Genomic DNA, 26772 nt, shown 5'->3' with positions numbered 1-26772 from the left:
TCACACAAGAGCTACAACTACAAATAAAAACACTCTCTTGGACATGCCCCAGTCCAAGCGGGCCAGTGGAGAGATGTCCTGAGTGCATGTGACTGGGCGCCCATTGCGTCACAGCGTGCTGGATTGAGCTGAACGCTAGAGAATGTCTCTTTTACGTACATAAACTCATTCCCTTCTGAGAAGAAGGGAATGAGACATGCGTGCTAATAAATATGGGGAGTGTCCTTCCACACAACCTAGTTGCAACGTCTCTACAATAACACCAATATCCTAATATTGGCTGTGATATTTGAGCCCTGACTTTTTTGGTCGCAAAGCTGTCCGCTATAAAAGCAGGTGCACAAACACCATTCGTCAGAATTTTCAGACTGAGGTGCATCACTTGCACCTCAGAAGAACACGGAGTCTTGTAGTGCGGCCAGCGTTCACAATGTCTCATTCCCTTCGTCTCAGGGAACCAAGGTTACGTACATAACCGAGACGTTCCCTTACAACTCAGTACACTTGGCATTGCATGCTAACGCATATGGGGAACAGAATCAAATCACGCCGCACAATACGACATAACCTTCCAGAGAGCAAACATGATGCCGCAGTCCTGCGGGACAGCGACTGACATAAGTATGCCGCAAGTGAGTGACCCTCATGTTGGGCCAGACGGGGAGCACTCAGAATGAATATATGAACTATAGTCATATAGTATGAAAGTACTTGTGACTTTATGGTAAATTACAATGGCCTGAATGCAGGTAGATGTGCTGCAGGAGAGCCCATACTTAAGGGGAGGGGCATAACTATATGTTTGGTAAATGAAATAGCATGCGCTCTAAACAGAGAGGACTTGTGAAGAGAGATAGGTTGTAAAACCTTGCGAATGTGTTTTGTGAAGACCATCCTGCTGCAAAACATGTCTTTTAAAGACACACCTTTCGTCCATGCCCATCAGGAATTAAATGGAGGAAGGAAGAAAGGCATGGTTAGAACCTTAGACACATAGCCTTTTCTGGGTTTAACAGTGGCTTTTGAAAGAGTGGGGCCAAACTCCAAACATCCCATGTCCCAAGAACTTTATGATTAAATCATATTTGCCTATAGTGGTGCCGGCTTAAGGTGCGTGATACACAGACATAATAGCCACATACACTTTGAGCGTTGACAGAGTGAGTCCTGCGTCTAATCGCTCTTGAAGAAATATGAGAATTTCATATATGGGGCAGTTTACTGGGTCTTTGCCATGTGAAAGACACCAATCAGCACAGAAATCGGTGCAGGTCTTGCGCTGAGGTGGCTGCCTTTGTTTGGGCCACGGCTTGCGAGGCTTTACCAGAGGCTCGGCTGCGACATTTGCCTGCACTGAGGCAGCTGGTGTGGGGTTTTTAGTCAGGCGCTGGAACAAGACAGAGAGGGAGCGAGCCGGTTGTAATAAAGTACTGCTCCATTTTGGCATAAAATTTCACATAGCCTGTGATTGTTGCGGAGTCATGATTTAGCACTCAGTAATTCTTTTCACAGAGCCTCTGAAAAGGCTGGCTGGAGACACTGGAGTTCTTTATGAACTTCAGGGAAGAACGGGGCAGATCTACGAGACGTGGTCGCTTGATGTCGTCTGGACCTATTCATCAAGGTGAGACTGCAGGTTCCTCTGGAGGAGACAAATCGACATTGTGTTCTTCGACCCCCTTGAAAGAACGCAAAGCATCTCCTTGTCAGTGGTGCGTAAACGCTCCTCGCCCTCACTGGGGGGAGGGACGATAACAACATCCAATGACCACTCACCTGATGCAGTGAGAGACATGACATAAGCGTCAGAACCACTGAACGAGATGAGGCCATGCACCTCAAATTCATCCTGCTCGACCTTGCGGCCCTGCCGTGCCTACTTATTTGATACCTTGGGTATCACAGAAGAGGCGGGTGGAAGTTTGAGGGAGGCTGAATCGCCCCACTGAACGAGGGCGATTCGCGAGCGTAGCGTCTTGAGACTCATGCCCTCGCAGTGAGTGCAGTCTGTCTCCATGAGAGCTGACTCTGCATGGGCGCGGCCCAGAACACTTATGGAAGGACATCTGTAAAAAGATGACTCATATTGACGGCGAAGCAGCAGAGGGCTTCTAGATGAGAGATGAACCGCTGTCTTGAAGGAAAAAAATTCTGAGTTTTTAGGAGTTTGCCCACCCGCTTTTATAGCGGACAGATTCGAGCCTAAAAAGGCGGGGCTCAAACACCATAGCCAATATAAGATTGTTGGTGTTATTGTAGAGAGGTTTCAACTAGGTCCTGTGGAAGGACACTCCCTATATGCATTAGCACGCAATGCCAAGTGTACTGACTCCTAAGGGAACTACATATTTCAAATCCCCCATGTGTTTTTGTATGTAAGGGGAAATGTTGTTACAGGATAGCTGGCAGTGTGACTGTGTGTTTTTGCAATTTTAACAAACTAAAACATGAGACATATGCGTGTTTCAGACACCATAGTTAGGCTAACGATGATGATTTAAAGTTTTGTTTTGGGGGTGGGGAAATGCACTGGAAATCCTGTTGTTGTATATAGTAGTATTGTGGTCTAGACGGCTTTCCTCAACCCCCTTCTCTGGTGCTGGCTAACATTAGCAGGATAGCCGTTGCCTCTTCCATACCTTTGTAGAACAAGAGGAGAGTTGAGTTAGGAGACATGGCGGAGACGAAAATAATTTATCACATTGACGAAGAGGAGACGCCGTACTTGGTGAAGATTCCCATAGAGTCTGAGAAAATCACTCTGCTGGATTTTAAACAGGTCTTGAACAAGCCGAACTACAAATTCTTCTTCAAGTCAATGGACCAGGACTTCGGGTAAGTGAAAACAAACGGCTGCTAGAAGTTGCACGCTGTAACAAAACAAACAAATATTCAGAAAGAATTAATAGCTTATGTCGTGCCAGATGTGAAGGGTTTTATGTTTTGTGTTTGTATGTGGTCTAACCGGTATCCAGCTTCAGCAGAGTATCTTTATGTCCAAATGTCTCCATAGTGTCGCGTGGGAAACAGTAACAATGCAAAATACTTAAGATAATTTATCCTCATGTACTGTCTTGTAGCTATTTGTATTCAGGCAAGTTTTGCATTCTGTAGTCAAACTTTACAAGCATGCCTGAATGGAAAATACCTGTACCTTAATTGCCAATATATTATCTGATCTGCTCAGCTCCATGACAGATTTATGAAGTGATTCAAAATCTACTTTAAAAATCATCTGTCAGGATTTATTAAATCAGTAGCCTACAGCCCAAATCACAAATTATGTTTGTGTCAGATAATTAAATGTTTGATATTTTAAGTGCTTGATTTCCCTTAACTTACAATACCCCTATCTCATTTCCACTCATTTAGTGAAATCCTCAAACTATCCCTTACTCGTTTGGTTACAGGCCAAGTTTTTAAAGATCTCTTTTACACAGCTGCCTTGCAGTATTTTATTAATTAATTTATTTTAAAGAGTGGAGCTCTTTGTCTAGGACCTCATATTTGGCTGTAATCTTCCTGCCATGGACAGAATACCAGCCAATACATTTTAGGCGTAGCCTGGTCTATTATGCATTCTTCAGGGGCTACTTGAGTCTAAATTGTAATCTTGGCAAATTAGGATGTCATCATCTGCCTGTAAATATTCCATCTAATTGACAGCTTGCATTTAAAGTTGCACTCAGTTTTTTATTTTTGCCTTGTTTAAATGTTTTACTTCTAAAGAAATTGATTGTAATTTTGAAATATAAAATCATGACCACTCATGGTGAGATGAGATGAAGACTCTTGTTATTCCAGTAACTTTATAAAAGCTTTTTTATTATACATGGAGATGGTCCCCTCATGGGGGCAGCCATGTTAGGATCACATGACCTGCTCAATACTACTCACTTATTCTCAGTAACCACCCTGATATTGGAGACTTTCTCTGATTGATTAAAGTAATCATGGCTAACTGTGAATATGAATTTCTACAATGGCATCTGTAACCGAAAACTTCTGAATTTGAATGATGCTGCATCCACTTCGCTAGTTGTCAGACAGTGTTAGTCCAAGACAAAATGTAAAAAAATTACTGAGTGCAATGTTATGTTCACTTGGTTATCTATTAAAGCAAATACATTCACTTAAAGCACTGTACAATGTAGAGCCACACAGAGCACACTGAAAAAAAGTGCATGATTTTATACTGACGCTGTCAGTTTACTATTACCTCATGCACTTGAATGCTATATGAAATTATGATTATGTAAATGTATCATTGAGTTAATGTGTTCCAAGGGTCCATTTGATTGCTATCACAATGGACACAGTCTGATGTAAAACAATAGAAGAATAGATAATCTTTGCCGTGTTTCTCATTTGCAATGACAAATTTACATCAGAAGATTGGAACTAACATAGTTACAGTATATAGGTGAAGGGATTTTCAAATTGGTTTTTTTAATCCCACAGCCAAAATCTTAGTGCACTGTGTCTGTTCTCTCCTATTCTTATTAAATGTTTGCAAAAATTGAACTGCATTATTGGGATCCGATTTTTTATATATTTTAGTGGGATAGCAGTATTTGAAGACTGTATCTTTTCTTCTTTCCCACCTTCGCAGAATGGCAATCAGTGTTTAGCCAGTTTTTGTTATTGTGGAAAGGGGTAGATGTGTGTGTATTGTTGTTGAATGGCATTGAAAGTGGATGTAAGATGATATGGTTGTAAAGTGGGGCAGATAGCAGTGGTGATTTGCAGTGTGTAGAGCCAGCTGTCAGTCTGAATGTGTGTGGTAGGGGACGGGGTTGGGTTGCTGGGCCGTGTTTGGAGACAGGCCATTTGCTTAGTGCCTGGGATAGAATCAACAGAAAGAGAGTGAGAGATAAAGGGCGAGCAGAAAAGAGTGGGGGACCCCTCGGCCTCTCCAGGGGCCCTCTACATTTTTGTTGCTTTTTTGTTTTACCTCTCCTACAGAGTACAGCACTGATCCAAAGCAGGCTTATTCTTCTCAGACTGTGGAAGTCATGAAAAATTTAATATTCAGATTGATTTGTTATGAGGCCAAATAGTAATACGGTTTGAAGACTTAACATGACTTGAACCTATTTTGTTGTAAGAGCTGTTGTTGAAACCAGGTCTCAAGTGAGGTTGAGTGCAGTAGAGATGTTGGGCTTAATTAACGTCATTAGCAGGTTTGTGGGTGGGATTGCTAAAATGCAAGAGAAAATAATGTAATTGTATTAAAGTGTTGATTTGAGGAATTCTGAAATGGTTTATGAAATTTGCAGAGTTGCATCATCTGTTCATTTGAAAATAATTCGCTACAGTTTCTGGCTTCTTATTGATATTCATTTTCACATGAAGAAAAATATAGTCAATAATACAATTATATTGTTATTTTATTATAAGTTAATAGTTATTAGCACTTCTACTATTGCTCATAATTAGGAATTTGAGCAAACTAACTAAACTCACACCTCACTATCAAACAACTGCACTGCTTAGCAAGCATCAGTATTATAATTGCTAATACTAGGGTAACTCATTCACTTTTTATATATTTTTATAACAAAAAAGTAGCTAACAACAATGAAGCTATAAAGAAATAAAATGTTATTATGAAACTTCCCAATGATATTTAATTTTACCATAAATTTTACAGAATTTATCTGACACAACAACAACAACGATGATCTACAGTTGTGGCCAGAAAATTGGCACCCTTGGTAAATACGCGAAAATGAAGTCTGTGAAAAATATATCCATATTGTTTATCCTTTTGGTCATTCATTCAAAATATTCACTACAATCTATCAAATAGATCTCAAACAATTCCAAAGTTTTTATCAAAAAACTAATATTTTTTATCAAATATATGTGTTACACAATTATTGACACCCTTGTGTTCAATACTTTGTGCAACCACACTTTGCCAAGATAACAGCTCTGAGTTTTCTCTTATAATGCCTAATGAGGTTGGAGATCACATGGCAAGTGATCTGTGACCATTCCTCCATACAGAATCTCTCCAGATACTTAAAATTCAGATGTCCACGGTGGTGGACTCTCCTCTTCGGTTTACCACACAGGTTTTCTATGGAGTTTAGGTCAGGAGACTGGGATGGCCATGGGATAACCTTGATTTTGTGGTCACTGAACCATTTTTGTTTTGATTTCCATGTGTGTTTTGGATTATTGTCCTGCTTGAAGATTCAACCACAGCCCATTTGAAGCTTTCTGGCAGAGGCAGTCAGTTTTTTATTTTTTATCAGTTAGTATTTGATAGTCTATGATGCCATGTATCCAAACAAGATGTCCAGGACCTCTGGCATAAAAACATCCCCACAACATTAAAGATCCACCACCGCATTTAACCGTGAACATGAGGTACTTTTCCATATGGCTTCCTCTCTGTGTGCGCACCAAATTCATCTCTAGTGTTTACTGCCAAAACGCTCTGTTTTTGTTTTATCTGGCCATAGAACCCGGTCTCATTTGAAGTTCCAGTAGTGTCTGGCAATCTGAAGCTGCTTGAGTTTGTTGTTGGATGAGAGCAGAGGATTTCTTCTTGAAACTCTCCCAAATAACTTGTTGTGATGTAGGTGATGCTTGGTTGACCTAACTAATTCCTGCAATTCTCCTGCTGTGATCCTTGGAGAATTTTCCTCACCGTGCGTAGAGATACTATAGACACGCGTCCTCTTTCAGGCCGATTTGTAACATCTCCAAATGATTGGCTCTTCTTAATTATTGCCAAGATGGTGGAAATGGCTATTTTCTTATTGCCTCTTTCCATTTTGTGAAGCTCAATAACCTTTTGCTGAATATCAGAACTTAATTTTTTGGTCTTACAAAATGTGATGTATGGCTAAGAGAATTTGGCCTGTGTGTTACGTCATATTTATACCCCTGTGAAACAGAAAGCCATGGCTGAACAAATACACTGTAAGTAGATTGAATCGTTTGCTTTAACTGTTGCATTTATATGAACCGTCCAAACAAATCTAGCTCCATTAGCATAAAAAAATGAGAGAGGGTTTATAATGATTCTGTATGTGGCCTTTTTTATACTTGCTATTCCCAAGTACATGACTTTGATTAATATATTATCACATTTGACACTGATTGTTATCTAAATTACTGTAGTACAGGATTATTGTTATTTTACTGTATTCCTTACTGTCTTGTACTTACTCTATCTGTTGCTATTCTATTCCAGCTCTATTAAAGGGGTTGTTTGCACCAGACAGAGCTGAACAGTGTTTTTTTTTTTTACCTGCAGCCATTCACAAGGCCTCTCCAACTCTGTCATCATTTAAACAATTATTGTTACGTAAACCCAGACACTGGATATGTTTGACCTGAAGCAATGCGCACATTTTTCTATACATGTCAATGAGAACTCCATGAGGCTAATAGTTTGTGAGGAAAAAATAAATCCTGTGTGTAATTACAGTGACATTGGATCTTTCCCCATACTCCCTTTTTTCCCCTTGTTTCCTTGTTGCATTTCTTCCTTGTTTTTTGTATTTTTTTATGTATCACATTCACTCTTCTCCTCTTTTCTCACACTCCTGTTTTCAGTATGTGTTAGCTGGTGTCCTCAGATACCCCTGTAGCAGAGTCCCCAGCTGAATTGTTTGTTTTAACTGTTGCACTTATGTGAACCACCCAAATGAACAAATTCACTTAAATGTGTGTGCAAACAATGTATAAAAAAAAAAGCGCTACTATTCATTGGAAAAAGTAGCTCATTCCTGGGAAAGCTACATTATTGTAAAAGTGTAATTTTTCTTAGTTTACCGCATGATACCTCAAGTCATGTGACCTGTTGAGAAATGGTGTGCTATTTAAGAAGTCATACTTACAGTTTTCGCTTGTCAGATAAAACGGACAAAAAAAAAACCTCTTAAATGTACAATAAAGGATGGAGACAAGTCATATAGAATGAAGACCAGAGTATCACAGAAACTTGGGGTGACTCCCACCCAGTGCATCCTAGCAATAGCCTAGCTACTGCATAGCAACATGCTAAAAACCCCTCTGAACACCTTTAAACTTTTGTCTTCAGAAAAATTTACCTAGAAGCATGCCAAAATATGGAGGATATAATAGGATTTATTGGGTAGGATGCATTTATGACCCTGTTTAGACCTGGTATTATGATGCATTTTGGGTGATCCGAACACATGTGGTCAGCATTAAATACAGGTGTAAAGGGGGTCTAAAACATTTTGTGATTGGATAACCCGTACTAAATTTGTCAAAAATCACTAACCATCGCATTTGATATGTAAATGCTAGTCTTGCATCCCAGCAGCACGGAAGTGCCACCCTTTACCTGTCAATCAACCACTGCGCTTAAACAGGAGTTTAAACTTTGCCAGTTACAAGCGTCTTTGAAAGGAAATAACCGTCCGAATAACAAATGTGAAAAATTGGATACATACATAAGCACGAGAACTTCACAGATCTTCTTCAGTGTGTCTGATATTAAAATACAGGGACACAAATGAGAAGCACGGCCATCTGAAGCTCCTTTAAAATAGGTGCCCCACTAAAATATGATTGATCTGAATGCTGGATTTGTTTATGATTTCCAAATTTGTTGTTCTTTATATCATGCATTAACACACTGGCATAGTGGTTGATGTATGTCATGAAATCAGAGACCGTCTCCTCGAAATCCAAGCTCAAGTGGTCACAGATGACGCATTTAAATGACCAGGTTTATACAGCGATGTGTCTCGCATGACCACATGTGATTCGATCACCCTAGATACATCTTAATACCATGGCGTCTAAGAAGAAATCTGTCAAAATGTGTTTGCCTTTGTTGCCTGTTTTTGAGGATCTCAACTGTGTGTGTGTGTGTGTGTGTGTGTGGTGCACAGGGTGGTGAAGGAGGAGATCTCAGATGATAGTGCCAAGCTGCCCTGCTTCAATGGAAGAGTTGTTTCCTGGGTAAGCACTTTCTAATGAATTTGAATGAAATTGCACACAGAAAAATGTTGTTATTACCTGACAGATATCACTGAATTATGTGTCCTGAAATATCACCTGTCTCTGTAACAGCACTAGTCTCTATAAACACAAAAAAAATGATGCTGTACTGCAGTCACATTCCTTGATTAGCTAATCAGAAGACTTTGAGGCACGTTCTGCCTGTCCAATCATTTTGCACATTCACATAACAACCTGTATATGGGAAGCTGAGAGTGTGGTAGCTGAAGTCAAACACAATATTAAGCATCATAATCAGTTAGTTTGTCACACAAGAATGCCATTTTGCTACTGCTGCTTTTGACAACTCGTAAATTACGTGCTGCTGTTCTCATGCTCCTTCTCTGATTATAAAATTATCAGCAGTACAGCGGTATCCTAATGGACCTTTCACGCTGGCAGTTCAGTCCAAATCAGGGTTCAGTTTGCTTGAAAAATTGGTAATATGAAATCCGTATTTTGGACCAGAACGTGGAATGAAACCCTGGACTACCTGGAACTGTGGTACGGTTCAAATAAGTGAGAAGGCAACCTGTAATTGGGTCTGCATTTGTACATATAAGTTTCAGGGGAATGCAAGCAGGACTGCAAATGCATTGCTGTCTTCTCAAAAAAGACAGTTGCGAGCAGCAGATATAGACGCCTTTTGCTGGACTAGAGGTTGACCGATAGTGGGTTTGTGGATACCGATAACTAAGGTGGGAAAACAGACTAATGGCCGATTAATCAGCCAATAGATTTAAAAATGTATAATAAGGATGAAAACTTTCCACTCAATGTAAAATTGTGCTGAACTTTTGTAAGTATTACTTTCCATGGCGATACTTTAATACATTTCTCCCACACTGGTACTTTCTTCAAAGCCTTTGCCGTCTGAAATTAATGAAAATATTAATGAAAATGTTACAGGCCAAATGTGTTTGTTGTTCAGCAGTGACATAAAACACTGCCTTATAAAGCCAAATAGCGACTGTATTAAAGATGTCCCGATCGATCGGCCACCTATCAAAATCGGCCAATGTTTGTATTTGGGCCAGTGGTAGCTCAGCGGTTAAGGCTCTGGGTTACTGACCGAAAGGTCAGGGGTTCAAGCCCCAGCACCGTCAAGATACCACTGTTGGGTCCTTGAGCAAGGACCTTGACCCTATCTGCTCCAGGGGCGCTCTGACCCCAGCTTAGTTGGGATATGCGAAAACAACTGCATTTCATTGCATTCATTTTCTAGAGTCGTTACGGTAGTTATTCTGACTCATTGTACAGTGAACAGGAAGAGGATAGAGAGGCTGCTAACAGGTTTAAAAACAAATTAAACAACAAATATACATGCAAATATGATAAATGACTTGAAATGTGACAATCAGACTTTGTTTTGAGTGATAGATACTGTTTGAGCAATCATGAGTGCTTTTACCTTTACTGTCTTTAACACGAGCGCTCTGTGTCAATAAAAGACCTGCACACTTCAGATGCTCTCAATATCTCATCATCAGTCCCTCATCCCAATTTAAATCAGATTAATGTTGGTCACAATACCACTAATAATAAATATAACTGTTTAACCTTCAATAACGACACTGCGTCTTCATGCATTTGCTTAATAATTCGTGATTTGTGTTTTAAAAACAAACTGGCATATTCATCTCAATTACATCATGTCTGAAAGTTTACATTTGTGAATGCTTAGAATTGCCAACAACTCACCCTCCATAGGCCATTCTGTCATGCTTCAAGGGCTGAGCAAGCGCTCATTCAGTAGAGGAGCAGTGTATGTGCGATTGCCTGCATGCTGCAAAGAAGATTGGCCCTAAATCTAGGCCCGATCGCCGATCACGGATTTAAGACTAATATCAGCCGATTTTGATCGGTGGCCGATCGATTGGGACATCTCAAGTTATAAACAAATTAATTATCAAACTACCTTTGGTTGTCTTAAATTACTGATTTATTGTACCATGACACTAATAATAATAACGTGCATTGTATACATTACTTTGGCTTTACTGTTCCCAAGGTTTTAAACCCGCATTTTAAGTGTCCATCTCTATAGCCTAGTCATGTTGCACAACATACTCGAAGCGGAGTCAGTAATTGTTTTTATTTAACCTATAGAAGGTGCAGTTATACTTTAGAAACAAGTAGTTCATACTATAGAACCCTTCAGCGCCAGCCACAGAGAAATGAAACGAGAAATCATCAGAAACTACCTGACTTTATTTTTCAGATAGACGATAGTTAAAATATGCACCTATCAGCCCTGATAAATTGGTATATCCGATATATTGGTTGACCTCTATCCTGGATGTGCACATTTGCTGAGTTACGGCATGCAACACATAGAGGTGCAAGTGTTGTTCACTCTACTGTGCATAATGCACAAAAATAAAAATAAAAACACACAAATATAACAACGCTGTGTTCTCCATGTACACTGTGTACGTTTGTGACTAGTCCAGTAGTATGGAAATGTGGTGGGTTCAACAGAAACATAAGTGAGTCTGAAACCAGACCAATACTGCACTGGGAGCAGTAGCAAATGTACCCAGTATGAAACCACCTAAAAGGACAGGGTTTTGGAAAAAAGGGTGTGTGTATTCAATAAGGCTGCCTCTGACCAAAGATTATCCTAGTTGACTAGTAGTCGTTAATTTAAGCCAATAGTCGACTAGTCGTCGCACCTTTATTATATTAATAGAATTACTTGAATATATATATTTTGGGGGGCATCAGAAAATGGTTTGAGTTCCAGGGCTGAGAAAGATTGTTATAAGTAACATTGCTAACACTGTTCTACATTACAGAGAAATACTAAACATTTTACAAGCGCACACACGAAGCGAGCCGCAGTGACACCGGCAAAAGCGGTAATGATTCTAAATGTGTCGGAAAACCAGCAAGAGACTGTCTGAACATTTTGTTAATTTATATAGAGAAATGCACATCAGGATTGTGCCGACAGATGATGATATCGGGGATCAACGATGGTCAAAGTGATCGCCAATAGCTGATGCATTTGACCATGTCATGACGATATTTGGCTCGTTTTCCCATGTATTTAATTATAATTTTTAGGCTTTTATTATTATTATTATTATTATAAAAAATTATTTGCCCATAGACACAAAGACATGCACTTGAAGAAACACTCTTTATTATATTATTAAGAACAGATGGCAGAAAAGTGTCTTGACGCATGTTGACGCGCTGATACGGAGGTGGGCAGTCTCGTGGAATACACTCATCTAAGGATCTCACACTTTGTTTCTGCCTTCCGATATTTGTTTTTATTAAAAAAATGTATGAGCGTTGCAAATGACCTCGTACATCTCCGCTCAGGAGCTGCTTTGAGTTCAGTTCACTTTATTTCCACAGAGCAGTTCATTGTGAACGCAACTCTGCAGCCAGTAAAATAATACAAACTATATACAATAATACAAAAACATGTTCACCTCGAACCATGATTTATATTTCAGTGATTATTATCATCATTATAATGATCATTTTTGCATTTATAATTGTTTTTATGTCTTCATTTGTTAATAATAGTAATTTTCCGCCTGCATGACAGAGACTTGCCTGACGGTAAATGGAAAGGTGGTTATCAATAATGTGTTATATTACAACACATTTTAATTGCACTTATTTATTTTTTTCAGTTTCATTTGAAATTTTAGTTAAAATAATAAAAAATTAAGTTCGAAGTTTGAAATCAAGGTGTCTTGCTTTATTGTGTGTAGGCTTAACCCTAAACCTGCTTAACGAAAATAATCCCATAGTACCACCTAGCGTCCAACCAGCGGTAATACCGTGTTAATCGATTTCCTGCAGAGGTTTTTTTTTTTTTTTTTTGACCAACCGACCAATCAAAGACCAAGACTCTTCTCATCAGGTTAGTGGACTATCAGGGGGCAGCCCTAGTTTTCAGTGGCTTGTCTGGCAGAAGTTCCAGAACAGCTAACATCTCTTACAGCACCTTTAAATGTGTTTACTAAACTGTAATGTGAAACTTGACATTGACAGATGGAAACAGTTCTCGGTAATGTTATCAATCTGCACCACTTGAACAAACCTCACCAATGCTTCCCAGCCTGGCAGCAACAAGTAACAGTTAGCCTTGTTCTATTATTCAGCCCAGTAAAGCCCTCTAAAAGCTCTCAAAGAAAAGGGGGCTTTTAAGTCAAAAGACTTTGATGAAACCAGACCCACTGGGATGGAAATAGTAGACCACGTCCAACAGGATGGCTCAAAGTCCCTTGACAAGGAGTGTACAATAACATAGCATCACATAGCATGAGGCGTACAATGAGTATGAGGCCTTTTTTGACACATCTGCAGTTTTCTTCCCAAGAACTTGACTTTGATTAATTAGAAACATTATCACAGTTGACACTGACTGTAATCTAAGTTACGATAGTAAAGCTGGATTATTGTTATTTTACTGTATGTTGTTGTAGATTTTAAAGATTTTCTTGTTTGAAAGGAAGATAATCTGTTTTGATTTTATTCCAGCTCTATTAAAGGGGGTGTTTGCTCTGGACAAAACTGTAAATGAAAATATAAATCATGTGTGTTATGGATCTTTTCCCATACTCCCTTTTTTGTTGTGTTTCTTCCTTGTTTTTTATGTACCACATTTACTCTCGTCCCCTTTCTTTACTCACCTATCCTCTGTATGAGTTAGCTGGTGTCCTCAGATACTCCTGCAGCAGAGCCCCCAGCTCCTCCAGTAGAGGTCCCGTCTCAGCCCTCCCCTCCCCCTCCTCCCCTCCCTCCACCTCCAGCCGAGAGGACGGGGGGCATCGGAGACTCCAGACCTCCGTCCTTCCAGTAGGTTAATCTGCAACTCTGTTTCTCACTATGATTGTTGTTATGTGGTTACTGTCTTTAGAAGTACAGTGTGTAACACACACAGTTTCTTCTGCAAGAATAACATACAGTACATGTATTGCATATTCTCAGTAGAGTTCTATCTCAAGATTAATTTAAACAAAATATAAATACAAATTTCTCCTGAAGGAAATAAAGCACCCCAAGTGAACGAAACTGGTTCATACTACAAGTGACCTTGTTTTAAAATTAGTTTGTCGAGGGTGATGTCACGGAATTAACGCAAATACTGCAGGTATTTTTCACTGTGGTTTGCCCATGCATATGCCTTGTGAAGTTTGTGTTGAGCATCCTATAAAGAAGTGTACTTTTGAACAAGCTCAGAGAGACAGGCTAAGTTATCCATTGATTAGTTATCCATTGATAATGCTACAATCTCCTCAGCTGATACAGCTGGTCTAGTAGGTCAATAAATGTGAACAGAAGAAATATTACCAAAACAGACCTGTTGACACATTATCAGAACACAAACTCAGTGCATTTCATCATATGCATTTCATCAAATGTTCTCACCTCATAACAGGACAGTTGTAATACCTTTTGTAATAAATTCAATATTATGAGCTTGTCAAGGCAAGGTGACAATTGCTAGCCTTTTCAGTGTAAATTCAGTATATTAATGGTACTATTGCTGTTGGCTTACAAACAGTGGCCTCAGAAGGTAATTGCACACTTAAAGGCCCCAGCACACGTCTGGAGATGTTCTTCGTTCAGAGTTGAAAAGAAGTTTGAAATAGTTGAGCGATGACACAGTTTGCGAACATTCAGACACCGGCCACACTGTTGTGGAAGGCATTTAGAGGAGCATTTATAAATAAGGATGCTCATTACTACATGTAAAACATCAATTAATATAACAGTAAAATGTGTTTTTGATGACTTCATGCCTGAATCTACAACCCCAATACTGAAAAAGCTGAGACGGTATGAAAAATGCTAATAAAAACAAAAAGGAGTGATTTGTAAATTATATTCACCCTTTGCTATATTGAAAGACTCTGCCTCAAAGTAGGTGGAGCTCCAGGTCATATCTACCGTTGCAGAAAGAATGTGTTATGGAGCAGGTAAGAAGTTTTCCTGAACGTTCCAATGGAGAGCTGCAATGAAACAAACTCAAAACACCTTCGTTTTGTGCTGAATGATGCCACACCCGTTCATTCTTCGATGTTATTGGAAGTGTGCAGGGGCCTTAAACCACACTTAAAAATGTATGGATGTATTTGCATTATACAACAAAATATCAAGCCAAGTGGGATTTATTTCAAAGAAAGTTAGCACATCTAAAGCAAAGAATCAAATAAAAAAACTTTGTGGTTTTAAAATAATAAAACAATAAATATTCGATTCAAAATGAAGATAAATGTATCTCAACACTTTCTGATTGCCAAATGTTAGTTCCAATGTAATGAAATTAATTTGACTTTTTATCCAAAAGCGTCCTCGAAATACTTCTTAGGGCCACTATTACAAAAGATGGCAGATTGGTTTGTAGTGTCTCTTTGTTATGAAGGGAAATATAAATTGCCATGGCCTACCTACTCTCTTGTCCCTTAAATCTGGATCTCTTCTCATTCTCATGCACACGTTGTTGAATGGGATTCAGTGACATAGTTTACAGTTTTTGTTGAGCAACTTTCACCGAACGAAGACACATTTTTAAATTATGTTTAAACTACAGTTTAATGCTTCAAGATTTTGATGGGAGATTAACCTGTTTTTTTTTTATTTTTTTAGAAAGTGCCAACCACCATGTTTTGACAGGAGTTATATAACAACTTTTTTGTCTTGAAATTCGGCTGTATAACCTGTGCTTAAAGGGATAGTTCATCCACAAAATTTACATTTTCTCATCATTTACTCACCCTCATGCCATCCCAGATGTGTATGACTTTCTTTCTTCTGCCGAACACAAATTAAGATTTTTAGAAGAATATCTAAAATCTCTGTGATGGACTGGCGACCTGTCCAGGGTGTCCCCGCCTTTCACCCAATGTTAGCTGGGATAAGCTCCAGCCCCCCGCGACCCTGTACACAGGATAAGCGGTTGACGATGGATGGATGGATGGATATCTAAAATCTGTAGGTCATACAATGCAAGTGAATGGTGACCTGAACTCAGAAGGTCCAAAAAGCACAAAGGCAGCACAAAAGTAATCCATATGACTTCAGTGGTTAAATCCATATGTTCTAAAATTATATTACAGGTGTGGGTGAAAAACAGACCAATGTTTAAGTCACTTCCACACCTGAATGTAGAAGTGAAAGTGAAAGTGGAGATTTATAGTAAAAAAAGAACTTAAACATTGATCTGTTTATCACCCACATTTATATTGCTTCAGAAGATATAGATTTAACCACTGGAGTCTTATGGATTACTTTTATGATGCCTTTATGTGCTTTTTGGAGCATCTGAGTGCTGGCCACCATTCACTTGCATTGTATGGACCTACAGAGCTGAGATATTCTTCTAAAATCTTCATTTGTGTTTAGCAGTGGAAAGAAAGTCATACACATCTGGGATGGTATGAAGGTGAGTAAATTATTAAACAAATGTTATATTTTGGTGAACTATCCCTTAGATTCCAGTAATATTACACAAATTGCTGTTAGAGAATAAGAAAAAACACACAAACATGACATTTAGAGAGGTGTTTGACTAAAACATTTTGGAAAAAAGGACTAAGACAAAATACACTTCTCAGGTACTGTAAATTGATTTTGTTTTATAAAAGTTTAGATATGTTTACTGGAAACCAAGAATAAGATACTCATCAAGAGTAGAATCTTTACAGTGTAGCTGTTTTGCTATCAGTCTGTCATCAGGGAAATAGATTTTCTAAAGACAGGTAGTTTTTTCTTTAACATCATGCATAGATTTCAGAGGTATGTACTGAATGTAAATGGTGGTTTGTGTGTAGTCTCAACACTGTAGGCAGTCTGGAGACCTTAGACGATCAGACAGAGACCGAATCAGTCGTGTCTTTCAGGAGAGAGAGGCCTCGCCCCAGAGAGAGCCAAGAGCAACATGGTGAGATACACACACACACACTGAGTTTGCTCTGCCACTTATGGTTTTTTTAAACTAACGTCATTATTTTGTAAATGATCTCAACTGTTTTAAGTTTGTGTTAACAACAGTGTTTCGGTCTCAGGGCCACGTATGAATGGTCAGTCCCGTATGGACAGACACCTGGCAGGCTATGAGAGTGCGACCACAATGATGAGCAGTGAACTAGAGACCACCAGCTTCTGTGATTCAGATGATGATGATGATGATGCAATGAGCAGGTCTGAGAGGGTTTAATTTCAATAAAACACAAACACGTAACCAGTTCTTAAAGGGATAGGTCACCCAAAAGTGACTTGCCCTTATACTTTTCCAAACATATGTGACTTTCTTCCATGGAACGTAAAAGCCTCAGTCACCATTCACTTCCATTGCAAATATGTTTTTTCATACAATGGAAGTGAATGGTGACTGAGGCTGTCAGCCTAACATATCCTTTTGTGTTTCTTTCTTTGATTTAATATAGAAAGTCATAAGTGTTTGCAGCAACATAAGGAGGATGAGTAAATGATGACAGACTTTATTAATCCGTCAAACGAGTCCATGTCATCTCAATCTTCATTTTACGGATTTGTTTCATGTAATAATAACTCATTTAAATAAGCAGGTCTCACCCAGACTTGGGGATCTCAAGATGACTTTAAATAATTTTAAATTAGTTTAAATGCTGAAATGAGCTAAAATGAAGACGTGGGCCTTCAACATATAAACTGACAGTTCCTGAAACATCTGGAATCACAAAATGAATTGTAAAAATTATTTGTATTTATTGTACACTCCAAGTTTCTGGGGCTTTGAATAATTTCATGAATATGTTGTGAACCACTTATTTAAATTATTGAACTTGATAAGTGTATGAGCATTTGTGCACAACTTTATTCAGTTTTTATTCAATATAGCAGATTATGCTTTGATGATTATTGTTTGTTTTATAAATGTTTGTAAACAGGTTCAGTAGCTCCACAGAGCAGAGCACAGCATCTAGATTACTGAAGCGTCATCGCAGACGCAGGAAACAGCGCCCTCAGCTGGAAAGGGTATGGCATGCTGACTGCGTGGGTGCATGTGTGTGTGTGTGTGTGTGTGTGTGTGAGCGTGTATTTATCACTTTGTGGGGACCAAATGTCCCCATAAGGATAGTAAAACCCGAAATTTTTGACCTTGTGGGGACATTCCCCATGAGGAAAACAGCTTATAAATCATACTAAATTATGTTTTTTGAAAATGTAAAAATGCAGAAAGTTTTCTATGAGGGTTAGGTTTAGGGGTAGGGTTAGGTTTAGGGGATAGAATATAAAGTTTGTACAGTATAAAAACCATTATGTCTATGGAAAGTCCCCATAAAACATGGAAACACAACATGTGTGTGTGTGTGTGTGTGTGTGTGTGTGTGTGTGTGTGTGTGTGTGTGTGTGTGTGTGTGTGTGAAACAACATGTTTTAATCATTTAAAATAAAAAAGTCACTTAAAAATACATGAATAAATAATACATAAAAAAACCGAACAAACACAAAACAAAAACTACATGCATACAACAGCACACAGAACACACGTTTAAGAGTAATACTGTGGATGAAACACCTGTTTGTTCTTGATTGTCTTTTCAGAAAAGTTTGATTTTTATGAGTTTCCCTTTCTGTGTTTTATTACAGGCCTCCTCTTTCAGTAGTGTAACAGATTCAACCATGTCCTTAAATATTATCACAGTCACTCTTAACATGGGTTGGTGCCATTCCTTTAGCTTCTTTCTTCTTTTTTTTGTATTTTTTCTCTGTTTAATATATTTTTGCATTGTTCCCATTATTTATTGCATGTAAATTGTTTAATACAAAATAGACTCTACTCTTGTCCATCTGTCTGATGCTTGTGCACTTCTTTCCTACAGAGAAGTATAATTTCTTGGGCATTAGTATAGTGGGTCAGAGTAACGAGAGAGGAGATGGAGGCATCTACATTGGCTCTATCATGAAGGGAGGAGCTGTGGGTGCTGACGGACGTATTGAGCCTGGCGACATGCTGCTGCAGGTGTGTGTGTTTGTGTGAACTTATGGGAGGCACAACTGTAAGACCTGTACATGTCTTAATGTTTTTCTTCTGTGTGATCATCCAGCCTTTCAGATTGTGACACAACTGCCATTGTAATGGCTCTCAACCTAAATGGCTAAATTTTTATACCACGTGTTTAGTCCACGGCCTGCTTTAAACATATAATCATAAATGTTTGTGTAGTAATTACATCTAGACAAGATGAGTTATTTTACTGCTGCAGGTATGAGTTGTGCTTAATGTGATTAAGCCGATTCATATTTAATTGATTGTTATAAAGTTAAAAAAGGTTTTGTTTTCTAATTTGTCTTTTATTTGCAGGTGAACGATATCAACTTTGAGAACATGAGTAATGATGATGCAGTCAAGGTGTTACGTGAGATCGTACACAAACCAGGGTGAGCCATCAGAGTGTTACATTGCACTTACTGTAGGAAAGCCGATTTCACATTATATGCAAAGCATATACTAGCTAGTACATCAGTATACAGCAGTATATAACCTGCAAATGTAATTATGAAATTAATTCTCCTAGACCCATCATCCTGACTGTAGCAAAATGTTGGGACCCCTCCCCTCAAGGATACTTCACCCTGCCACGCAGTGAGTCTCATTATCTAATCTCTGTTTTCACATGACATTTACATTTAAGGCAACTAGCAGGCCACTTTTATCCAGAGCAACTTACATAAAGTGTTTTAGGCTGCTTTGATCAGCAGATGGCAGGCATGCATTTCATAAAGTTATCTGCTTGTCAAAAAAGTGGTTCTACAAAAACAAACAAAATTTATAAAAATACAAACAAGTAATATATAATAAAAATAAACGTAATAAAAATAAACGTAATACAAACAAGTACTATATAATACAAATAAATGTAATAAAAACACATGTTGTGTAATACAAATAAATGTAATACAAATACAAATACATGCTGTGTAATTACAATAAACATAATACAAATACAAACACATGTTAGGTAATACAAATAAATATAATACAAATAAAAAACAAGTACTATGTAATACAAATAAACTTAATACAAACAAGTGTTGGGTAATGCAAATAAATGCAATACAAATACAAACAAAAACACATGCTGTGTAATACAAATACAAACAAGTACTATCTAATACAAATATACGTAATACAAACAAGTACTACATAATACAAATAAACGTAATACTGATACAAATAAATGTAAAGTGCATTCATAACGTATTCAGACCCCTTCATTTTATTCTCATTTTGTTACATTGCAGCCTTATGCTAAAATGCTTTAAAAATTATATTTTTGACATCAATCTACATTCCATACCCAATAATCACAAAGCAAAAAACAGATTTTTGATAACTTTGCAGATTTATGGAAAAATAAAAAACTTTAGTAATGATTAACTTCAGTAATGGTTGAAGCACTTTTGGCAGTGATTACAGCCTCAAGTCTTTTTCGGGGTATTATGCGACAAACTTTGCGCACCTGGATTTGGAGATTGTTTGCAATTCTTCTCTGCAGATCCTCTCAAGCTCTGTCAGGTTGGATGGGGACTGACATTTTCAGGTCTTTCCAAAGATGTTTGATTGAGTTCAAGTCCTTACTCTTGCTTCGCAACTCAATGACATTTACAGAGTTGTCCCTTAGCTACTCTTGTTTCCTTGGCAGTGTGCTTGGGGTCATTTTCCTGTTGGAAGGTGAACCTTCGTCCCAGTCTGAGCGCTTTGGACCAGGTTTTCATTATAGATATCTCTGTATTTTGCTGCGTTCAGATTTCCTTCAAACCTGACCAGGCCCCCAGTCCCTGACATTGAAAAACACCCCCACGGCATGATGCTACCACCACCCTGCTTAACCGTTGGGATGGTATTGCTCAGTTGATGAGTGGTGCCTGGTTTCCTCCAGACTTCGTTTCATCAGACCAGAGAATCTTGTTTCTCACAGTCTGAGAGTCCTTTTTGTGCTTTTTTGCAAATTACAAGTGAGCTTTCATGTGTCTTGCACTGAGGAGAGGCTTGCATCTGGCCACTCTGCCATAATGCCCAGATCGGTGGAATGTTGCAGTGATTGATGCCCTTCTGCAAGTTTCTCCCATCTCCACACATGAACTCTGGAGCTCAACCAGAGTGACCATCGGGTTCTTGGTCACCTCTCTTACCAAGGCCCTTCTCCATTGGTTGCTCAGGTGGTCAGCTCTAGGAAGAGTCCTGGTTGTTTCAAACTTCCATTTAAGAATTATGGATGCCACTGTGCCCCTTGAAACCTTCAATGCATCCCAAAAAAATGTTTTAGCCTTCCCCAGATCTGTGCCTCAACACAATCCTGTCTCTGAGCTCTGTAGGCAGTTTCTTTGACCTCATGGCTTGGTTTTTGCTCTGATATGCATTTTCAGCTGTGAGATCTTATATAGACAGGTGTGTACCTTTCCAAATCATGACCAAAAGTTGGATTCCAATAAAAAAAAAATCTGGTTTTTGCTTTGTCATTATGGAATATGGAGTGTAGATTGATGTGAAAAATTATAATTTAAAGCATTTTATCTTAAGACTGGGACTGTCTGGGATGATCAACAGCAGACAAGAGGTGTATTTGGAAGGCTGTTGAAAACAAAGATTATTTTATTCACAATTCTGTTCAGTGGCGCTAGTGGTGTAGAAATTATACAGCTTTAATGCAAACACAAAGTACTAATACATATTAACAAGCCAATATGCAAGGGATAATGTACAGTCACCATATTATGTCCAGCTTTGCAACATCGTCCTGATCAGGGTTACTCTTGTGAGAGTATCTGAACATTATCCGAACTGTACATAAATTAAAAGGCAACTTAATACATAAATTAATAAATTATTAGTGCACATGAAATGTTAAAGGGATAGTTCACCCAAAAATGTTTATTCTCTCATCATTCACCCTCATGCTATCCCAGATGTGTATGACTTTCTTTCTTTCGTCTGCAGAACATAAATACATAAATATACAAATACAAAACAATAATTCAGCTCTGTTGGTCCTCACAATGCAAGTGAATGTGACCGTAACTTTAATAGCTCAAAAGCAGTATAAAAGTAATCCATAAAAAATGACTTGTCTGTTTTTCACCCACACCTATCATATCACTTCTGAAGACATGGATTTAACCACTAGAGTCATATGGATTACTTTTATGCTGACTTTGTGCTTTTTGGACCATTCACTTGCATTGTGAGGACCCGCAGAGCTGAAATATTCTTCTAAAAATCTTAATTTGTGTTGAGGAGAAGAAATTAATTCATATACATCTTGGATGGCAAGGGGGTGAGTAGAGAATTTTCATTTTTGGGTGAACTATCCCTTAATTTGAGTGTCATTTGTTTTATTTTGTGAGGGGAAAAAAAGAGGTTGCAGATTGATAAGAGAGAAATGTTCCCTGGGAAATGAATGTTTCACCATAGAATGCTGCGACTGACCAATCAGAATCATGCGTTTCAGACAGTTGTGATTTTATATTTATATCTATATATTAATCTCTCTATATTTTATTATAATGCAATATAATAATGCATTATTTTTCTTTTATGTCTTATTTATTTACATTGACAGACTTTTGAGATGTTATTTTTGAATGTTTTTTTTTATCTGACATCCCTCCCCATCTCCTCTGTCAGATGAGCCAATCCGGCCCATAGACCCTGCTGCGTGGGTCAGTCACTCTGTAGCACTGACAGGGGCTTTTCCGTCCTACCCTGGCAGCACAATCACCTCTAGCTCATCCGTCACTGAAACTGAACGTAAGCATTTGTCCATTCATTTCTGTCTGTAATTGACCTTTCCTATTTCAAGATGTTTGTTTTACAAGCAAGCTCTCTCTGAGCCCCCTCCCATTTCTTTTTCTGCTTTGCCCTCACTGTAATCAATTTATTATAACACCAATCTCTTTCTCATTTTCTCTTGTCCTCTCTCTGTCCGCAGGCTTCGATGAGTTTAACCTGACTCTGCGCTCCGACATGGCATCAGTCGCTAAGGCCATGGCATCTCCAGAATCAGGACTGGAGGTCAGAGACAGAATGTGGCTGAAGATCACCATTCCCAGTGCTTTCCTGGGTCGGTTTTACCTAAGAGCACCATATCCTAAACAAACAGTCAAGCAGGAAGCCCATATTTTGATGTTTTGCATTCATAAGTGGGCCTTAAGGCTAACGTGTGCTTCTGGATTTATGTTTGTTTGCAGGTTCAGATGTGGTTGAGTGGTTGTACCATCACATTGATGGTTTTCAGGACCGTCGAGAAGCTCGTAAATATGCCAGCAACCTACTAAAGGCTGGCTTCATCAGACATACCGTTAACAAGATCACCTTCTCTGAACAGTGTTACTACATTTTTGGAGACTTGAACAACTGTGAAAATTGTGAGTAGAATCAACTTTCCCACTTTCATATTCTATTTTGAGGGACAAAACTATTACCCAGTGTGGATTACAGTGCATCAATTTTGATTGAAAATTTATTAATTACCTTAAATTTTGTGTCTTAACTGCTTTTTTCATCTCTCTCTCTCTCTCTCTCACTTCCTCCACTCAGATATGGTCAACCTGTCTCTTAATGACAACGATGGCTCAAGTGGTGCTTCAGACCAGGACACATTGGCTCCACTTCCATTGCCAGGGGCAACACCGTGGCCCATGCTGCACTCCTTCCAATACCAGTACCCTCACCCCTTCTCCACACAGCCCCCTCCCTACCACGAACTGTCCAACTACAGCTACGGCCCAGGCAGTGCAGGCAGCCAGCATAGTGAAGGTAACAAACGACCCTAAGTCAAGGGGTTTAATGGTTAAAATTTCTCATGCTTTTGTAGTCATTGGTTTGGTTCGATTTGATAAATGCTTGGCATGTAGCTTTTACTGTCCCAGTGTATTCGCAACTGGGGTTGTACATAAAAATTAAAAACAATTTTTTTTTATTTTGTCTTTGTCCGATGATATCAAACAAGTAAGCCTATTGACTGAATTACCGATGTAGTATAAGAGGGGTCTGGTAATTGTATAGTTTGGGAAATGTTTGTTCAATGTGGGACTAATTTAGGTGTGCAAGAGGAATATTCTCATTCTTTGAAGAGATTTGTGTGCCTTGAGAACCTGCTGACACAGATTGTGTGTTTTGGTCTCTCTCTTCCTCAGGGAGTCACAGCAGTGGCTCTACACGGAGTGACGGAGAAAGGAGAAGGGGCAGTAAGAGTGTATCTGGCAGTACAGCGGGTGGGAGCACACTTGATGAAAAATCTCCTGGTGGGGGCGGGGCTGACTCACGTTCTGGCAGCGGCAGTGAATCAGACTCCTCTGTTCGCAGCAGCCTGAGACGGGACCACGGCTCGGCCACGGCCAGTGAACACAGTCGCTCAAGTCAGCGCTCGCATCATCGTATACCGCCCACTCACCTTGCTCCGTATCCGCCTGGAATCGCCATCCCTTACAACCCAATGATGGTGATGATGGTGCCCCAGCATCCACACCCACATTTAGCACTTGGAGCCCCACACCTACAAACACCCTTGCCCCCCCATCCTGGCTTGCTGCCCTCCAGCACTCCTGGTGGACCTCCTGGAGCTCCACCAACCCGAGACCTGGCCTCAGTCCCTCCTGAGCTCACGGCCTCCAGGCAGTCTTTCCACTTGGCCATGGGCAACCCCAGCGAGTTTTTTGTGGATGTTATGTAATGAAGGGGAAGAAAAGATTCAAATGTGTATAGGTTGATGCATGAGGGGATGGATGAATTATTTGTAATAGTGATGACTGTGTGTTTTGCTCACAGTTGACAGTAAATTCAGTTTACTATAAAACATGCAGGAGTTAGTGTTTGTCCTTACCGGTATGAACAGGGTTTATGTAAACAGCTGGAAATGTAAGGGTAGGAAGTCAGCACAGACTTCAAACTCTATTTCATCTTTGTGGCATAAATTGCAACACAAAGATAAATGGCAACAGGGTCTGGCCATCTAAATGACTGTTTTGCGAAGAGAACTGGCTTACTCTTTCTCAGAGTGCTATTTTTTTCCTTAAATGTTTGACAGATTTTGGGAGGCTCTAAAGCCCCTCATCAAAAATATTTCTGATGTGAATTTCAAGTTCACTTTGACAAATTCAAGTTCATGTCAGGTCTTGTAATGTGTGTCTGTCTTTGTGTGTTTGGGGATTTATTTTCAAAATTGCTCAGTCAGGATAGGGGCACTGCAGTTACACCCTTTTAATTGACCAAAATTAAGGACATGATTTCCACTGGAACACAAGCATGTTTTTAAAAACCCAACCAAATGAAGAGTGAAGCCACAGTGGTGACCTGGTCATGTTGTCAAATTGGTTTTAATATTAAACTAACCAATGCTAAAAATTTAAAAGTTTATATGCCTTCAAGAACCTTAAAAAGGAATCAGTTTATTATTTAAAATAAACTGCTAGTTACAAAGGTTTATGTCTTCAAATAATGTTTAAAGTGTACCAAGGACAATGCACTCTTTACTGTATGCTTTAAAAAAAGATTGTCTGTGTACTGCTGAATAGAGCCAGGGTTTATGGAAATTAATATTTTCTTGTCATTTTCTGGGATTTCAAGAACTCACAAAACATGGCTGTTCTGTCTGTTGGTATTAGAAGAACGTTTTTTTTTTTTGTAAGAGTGCTAAGTGCTAAAAAGGTAGACGGAAGAAGATTAACCCTATAAAAAGGTATGTTTAGGGTAGAATGGGTTATGTGATTATTCCCATTTCTACTCCAGAGATTGTTATTTGTCTTTTTATGGCTGATAATCATAACCCTTTTTTAAGTATGTGTTTATTGATATACAGGTTAAAGTATCCAGGTGCTACATTATAGATATGATTATTGAAGGAGTGCCATGTTACTTTTGTATGTCTTCAGTCAAAATAAATTTGTGATAGAATAAATTCCAAATCTGGTCATTAAGTTTTGTCTATGCAATGGATCAAATTATTATGATTATATCTTAGCTTTGTGTTTCAGTTTCAAGCTTTGTACTCCGTAACATAAATGACCATGGTTAAATGTCCAATTACACACACAATCACGTCAGGTTATTACATTATTTCTTTTTTTATATTTAGTCTCCAAACTAAATAAGGTCCCTGTGCGTCTCCAACTCATTTAAGCTGATTTAAGGCTTCAAATTCTGTTCATCATCTTCATATCACTTTATGATAGACTTATAGGTCCAGTTTAACATCCTGAATTTTGTTGTTTCAGTGGGAGTTAAAGCTGTATCTGTCAACACATTCTCCTAATCAAATAAAGATATACAAAATATAGATTTTTCCTAAGCAAAAATTCAAGCACATGCAAAACCTTTATGTGCAATTAAAAACATCCAAAAACGTGTATCCTCTCTCTCTCTCTCTCTCTCTCTCTCTCTCTCTCTCTCTCTCTCTGTGTCTCCAAGCAGCAGTGCAGCACACATCAGCATATCAGACACGCAGGCAGGCAGGCAGTAGCCTCTCCCAGCTCCTATCCCAGTTGTGTTTCTCTTTGCTTGTGTGGAGGTGAGTGGTGATGAACAAAAGACTAAACTACCATTGCCTTCAATTTACAGCTAATTAGCCAAAAGTCAAATATAGTTAACTTGTATCTTGCTAACATGCATGACTCATGAGCTACTAGCTAATGTAATAAGTTAGCTAATTAACTTAAGGCGTTAACTAATTAAAATGTGCAAATTTGCATACTTTTTTTTTTATAAATAATTTGGAGAATTGCTATTGTTTTTCCCACTTGAGCCCCTGCCCCCCCAAAATGTCT

General features: G+C 38.8%; 1 protein-coding gene across 1 annotated transcript; it reads left to right on the top strand.

The window, feature by feature from the left end:
- The first annotated feature begins 2396 nt into the window (after positions 1 to 2396).
- Positions 2397 to 25912, top strand: LOC127643864 (segment polarity protein dishevelled homolog DVL-2-like). The gene is made up of 15 exons (XM_052126786.1): positions 2397 to 2835; positions 8886 to 8955; positions 13673 to 13818; positions 16797 to 16906; positions 17031 to 17166; positions 17895 to 17982; positions 18598 to 18667; positions 18831 to 18970; positions 19313 to 19389; positions 19527 to 19594; positions 22637 to 22759; positions 22941 to 23072; positions 23200 to 23376; positions 23549 to 23767; positions 24148 to 25912. The coding sequence occupies exons 1-15, from the start codon at positions 2675 to 2677 to the stop codon at positions 24681 to 24683; spliced, it is 2253 nt and encodes a 750-aa protein (XP_051982746.1). The 5' UTR covers positions 2397 to 2674; the 3' UTR covers positions 24684 to 25912.
- The last annotated feature ends 860 nt before the right edge of the window (positions 25913 to 26772 follow it).

This window comes from Xyrauchen texanus, chromosome 1, assembly GCF_025860055.1.
Source record: "Xyrauchen texanus isolate HMW12.3.18 chromosome 1, RBS_HiC_50CHRs, whole genome shotgun sequence".
Classification (NCBI taxonomy): domain Eukaryota; kingdom Metazoa; phylum Chordata; class Actinopteri; order Cypriniformes; family Catostomidae; genus Xyrauchen; species Xyrauchen texanus.
Note: the sequence above shows the minus strand (reverse complement) of the source record. Positions and strands in the feature narration are given on the sequence as shown.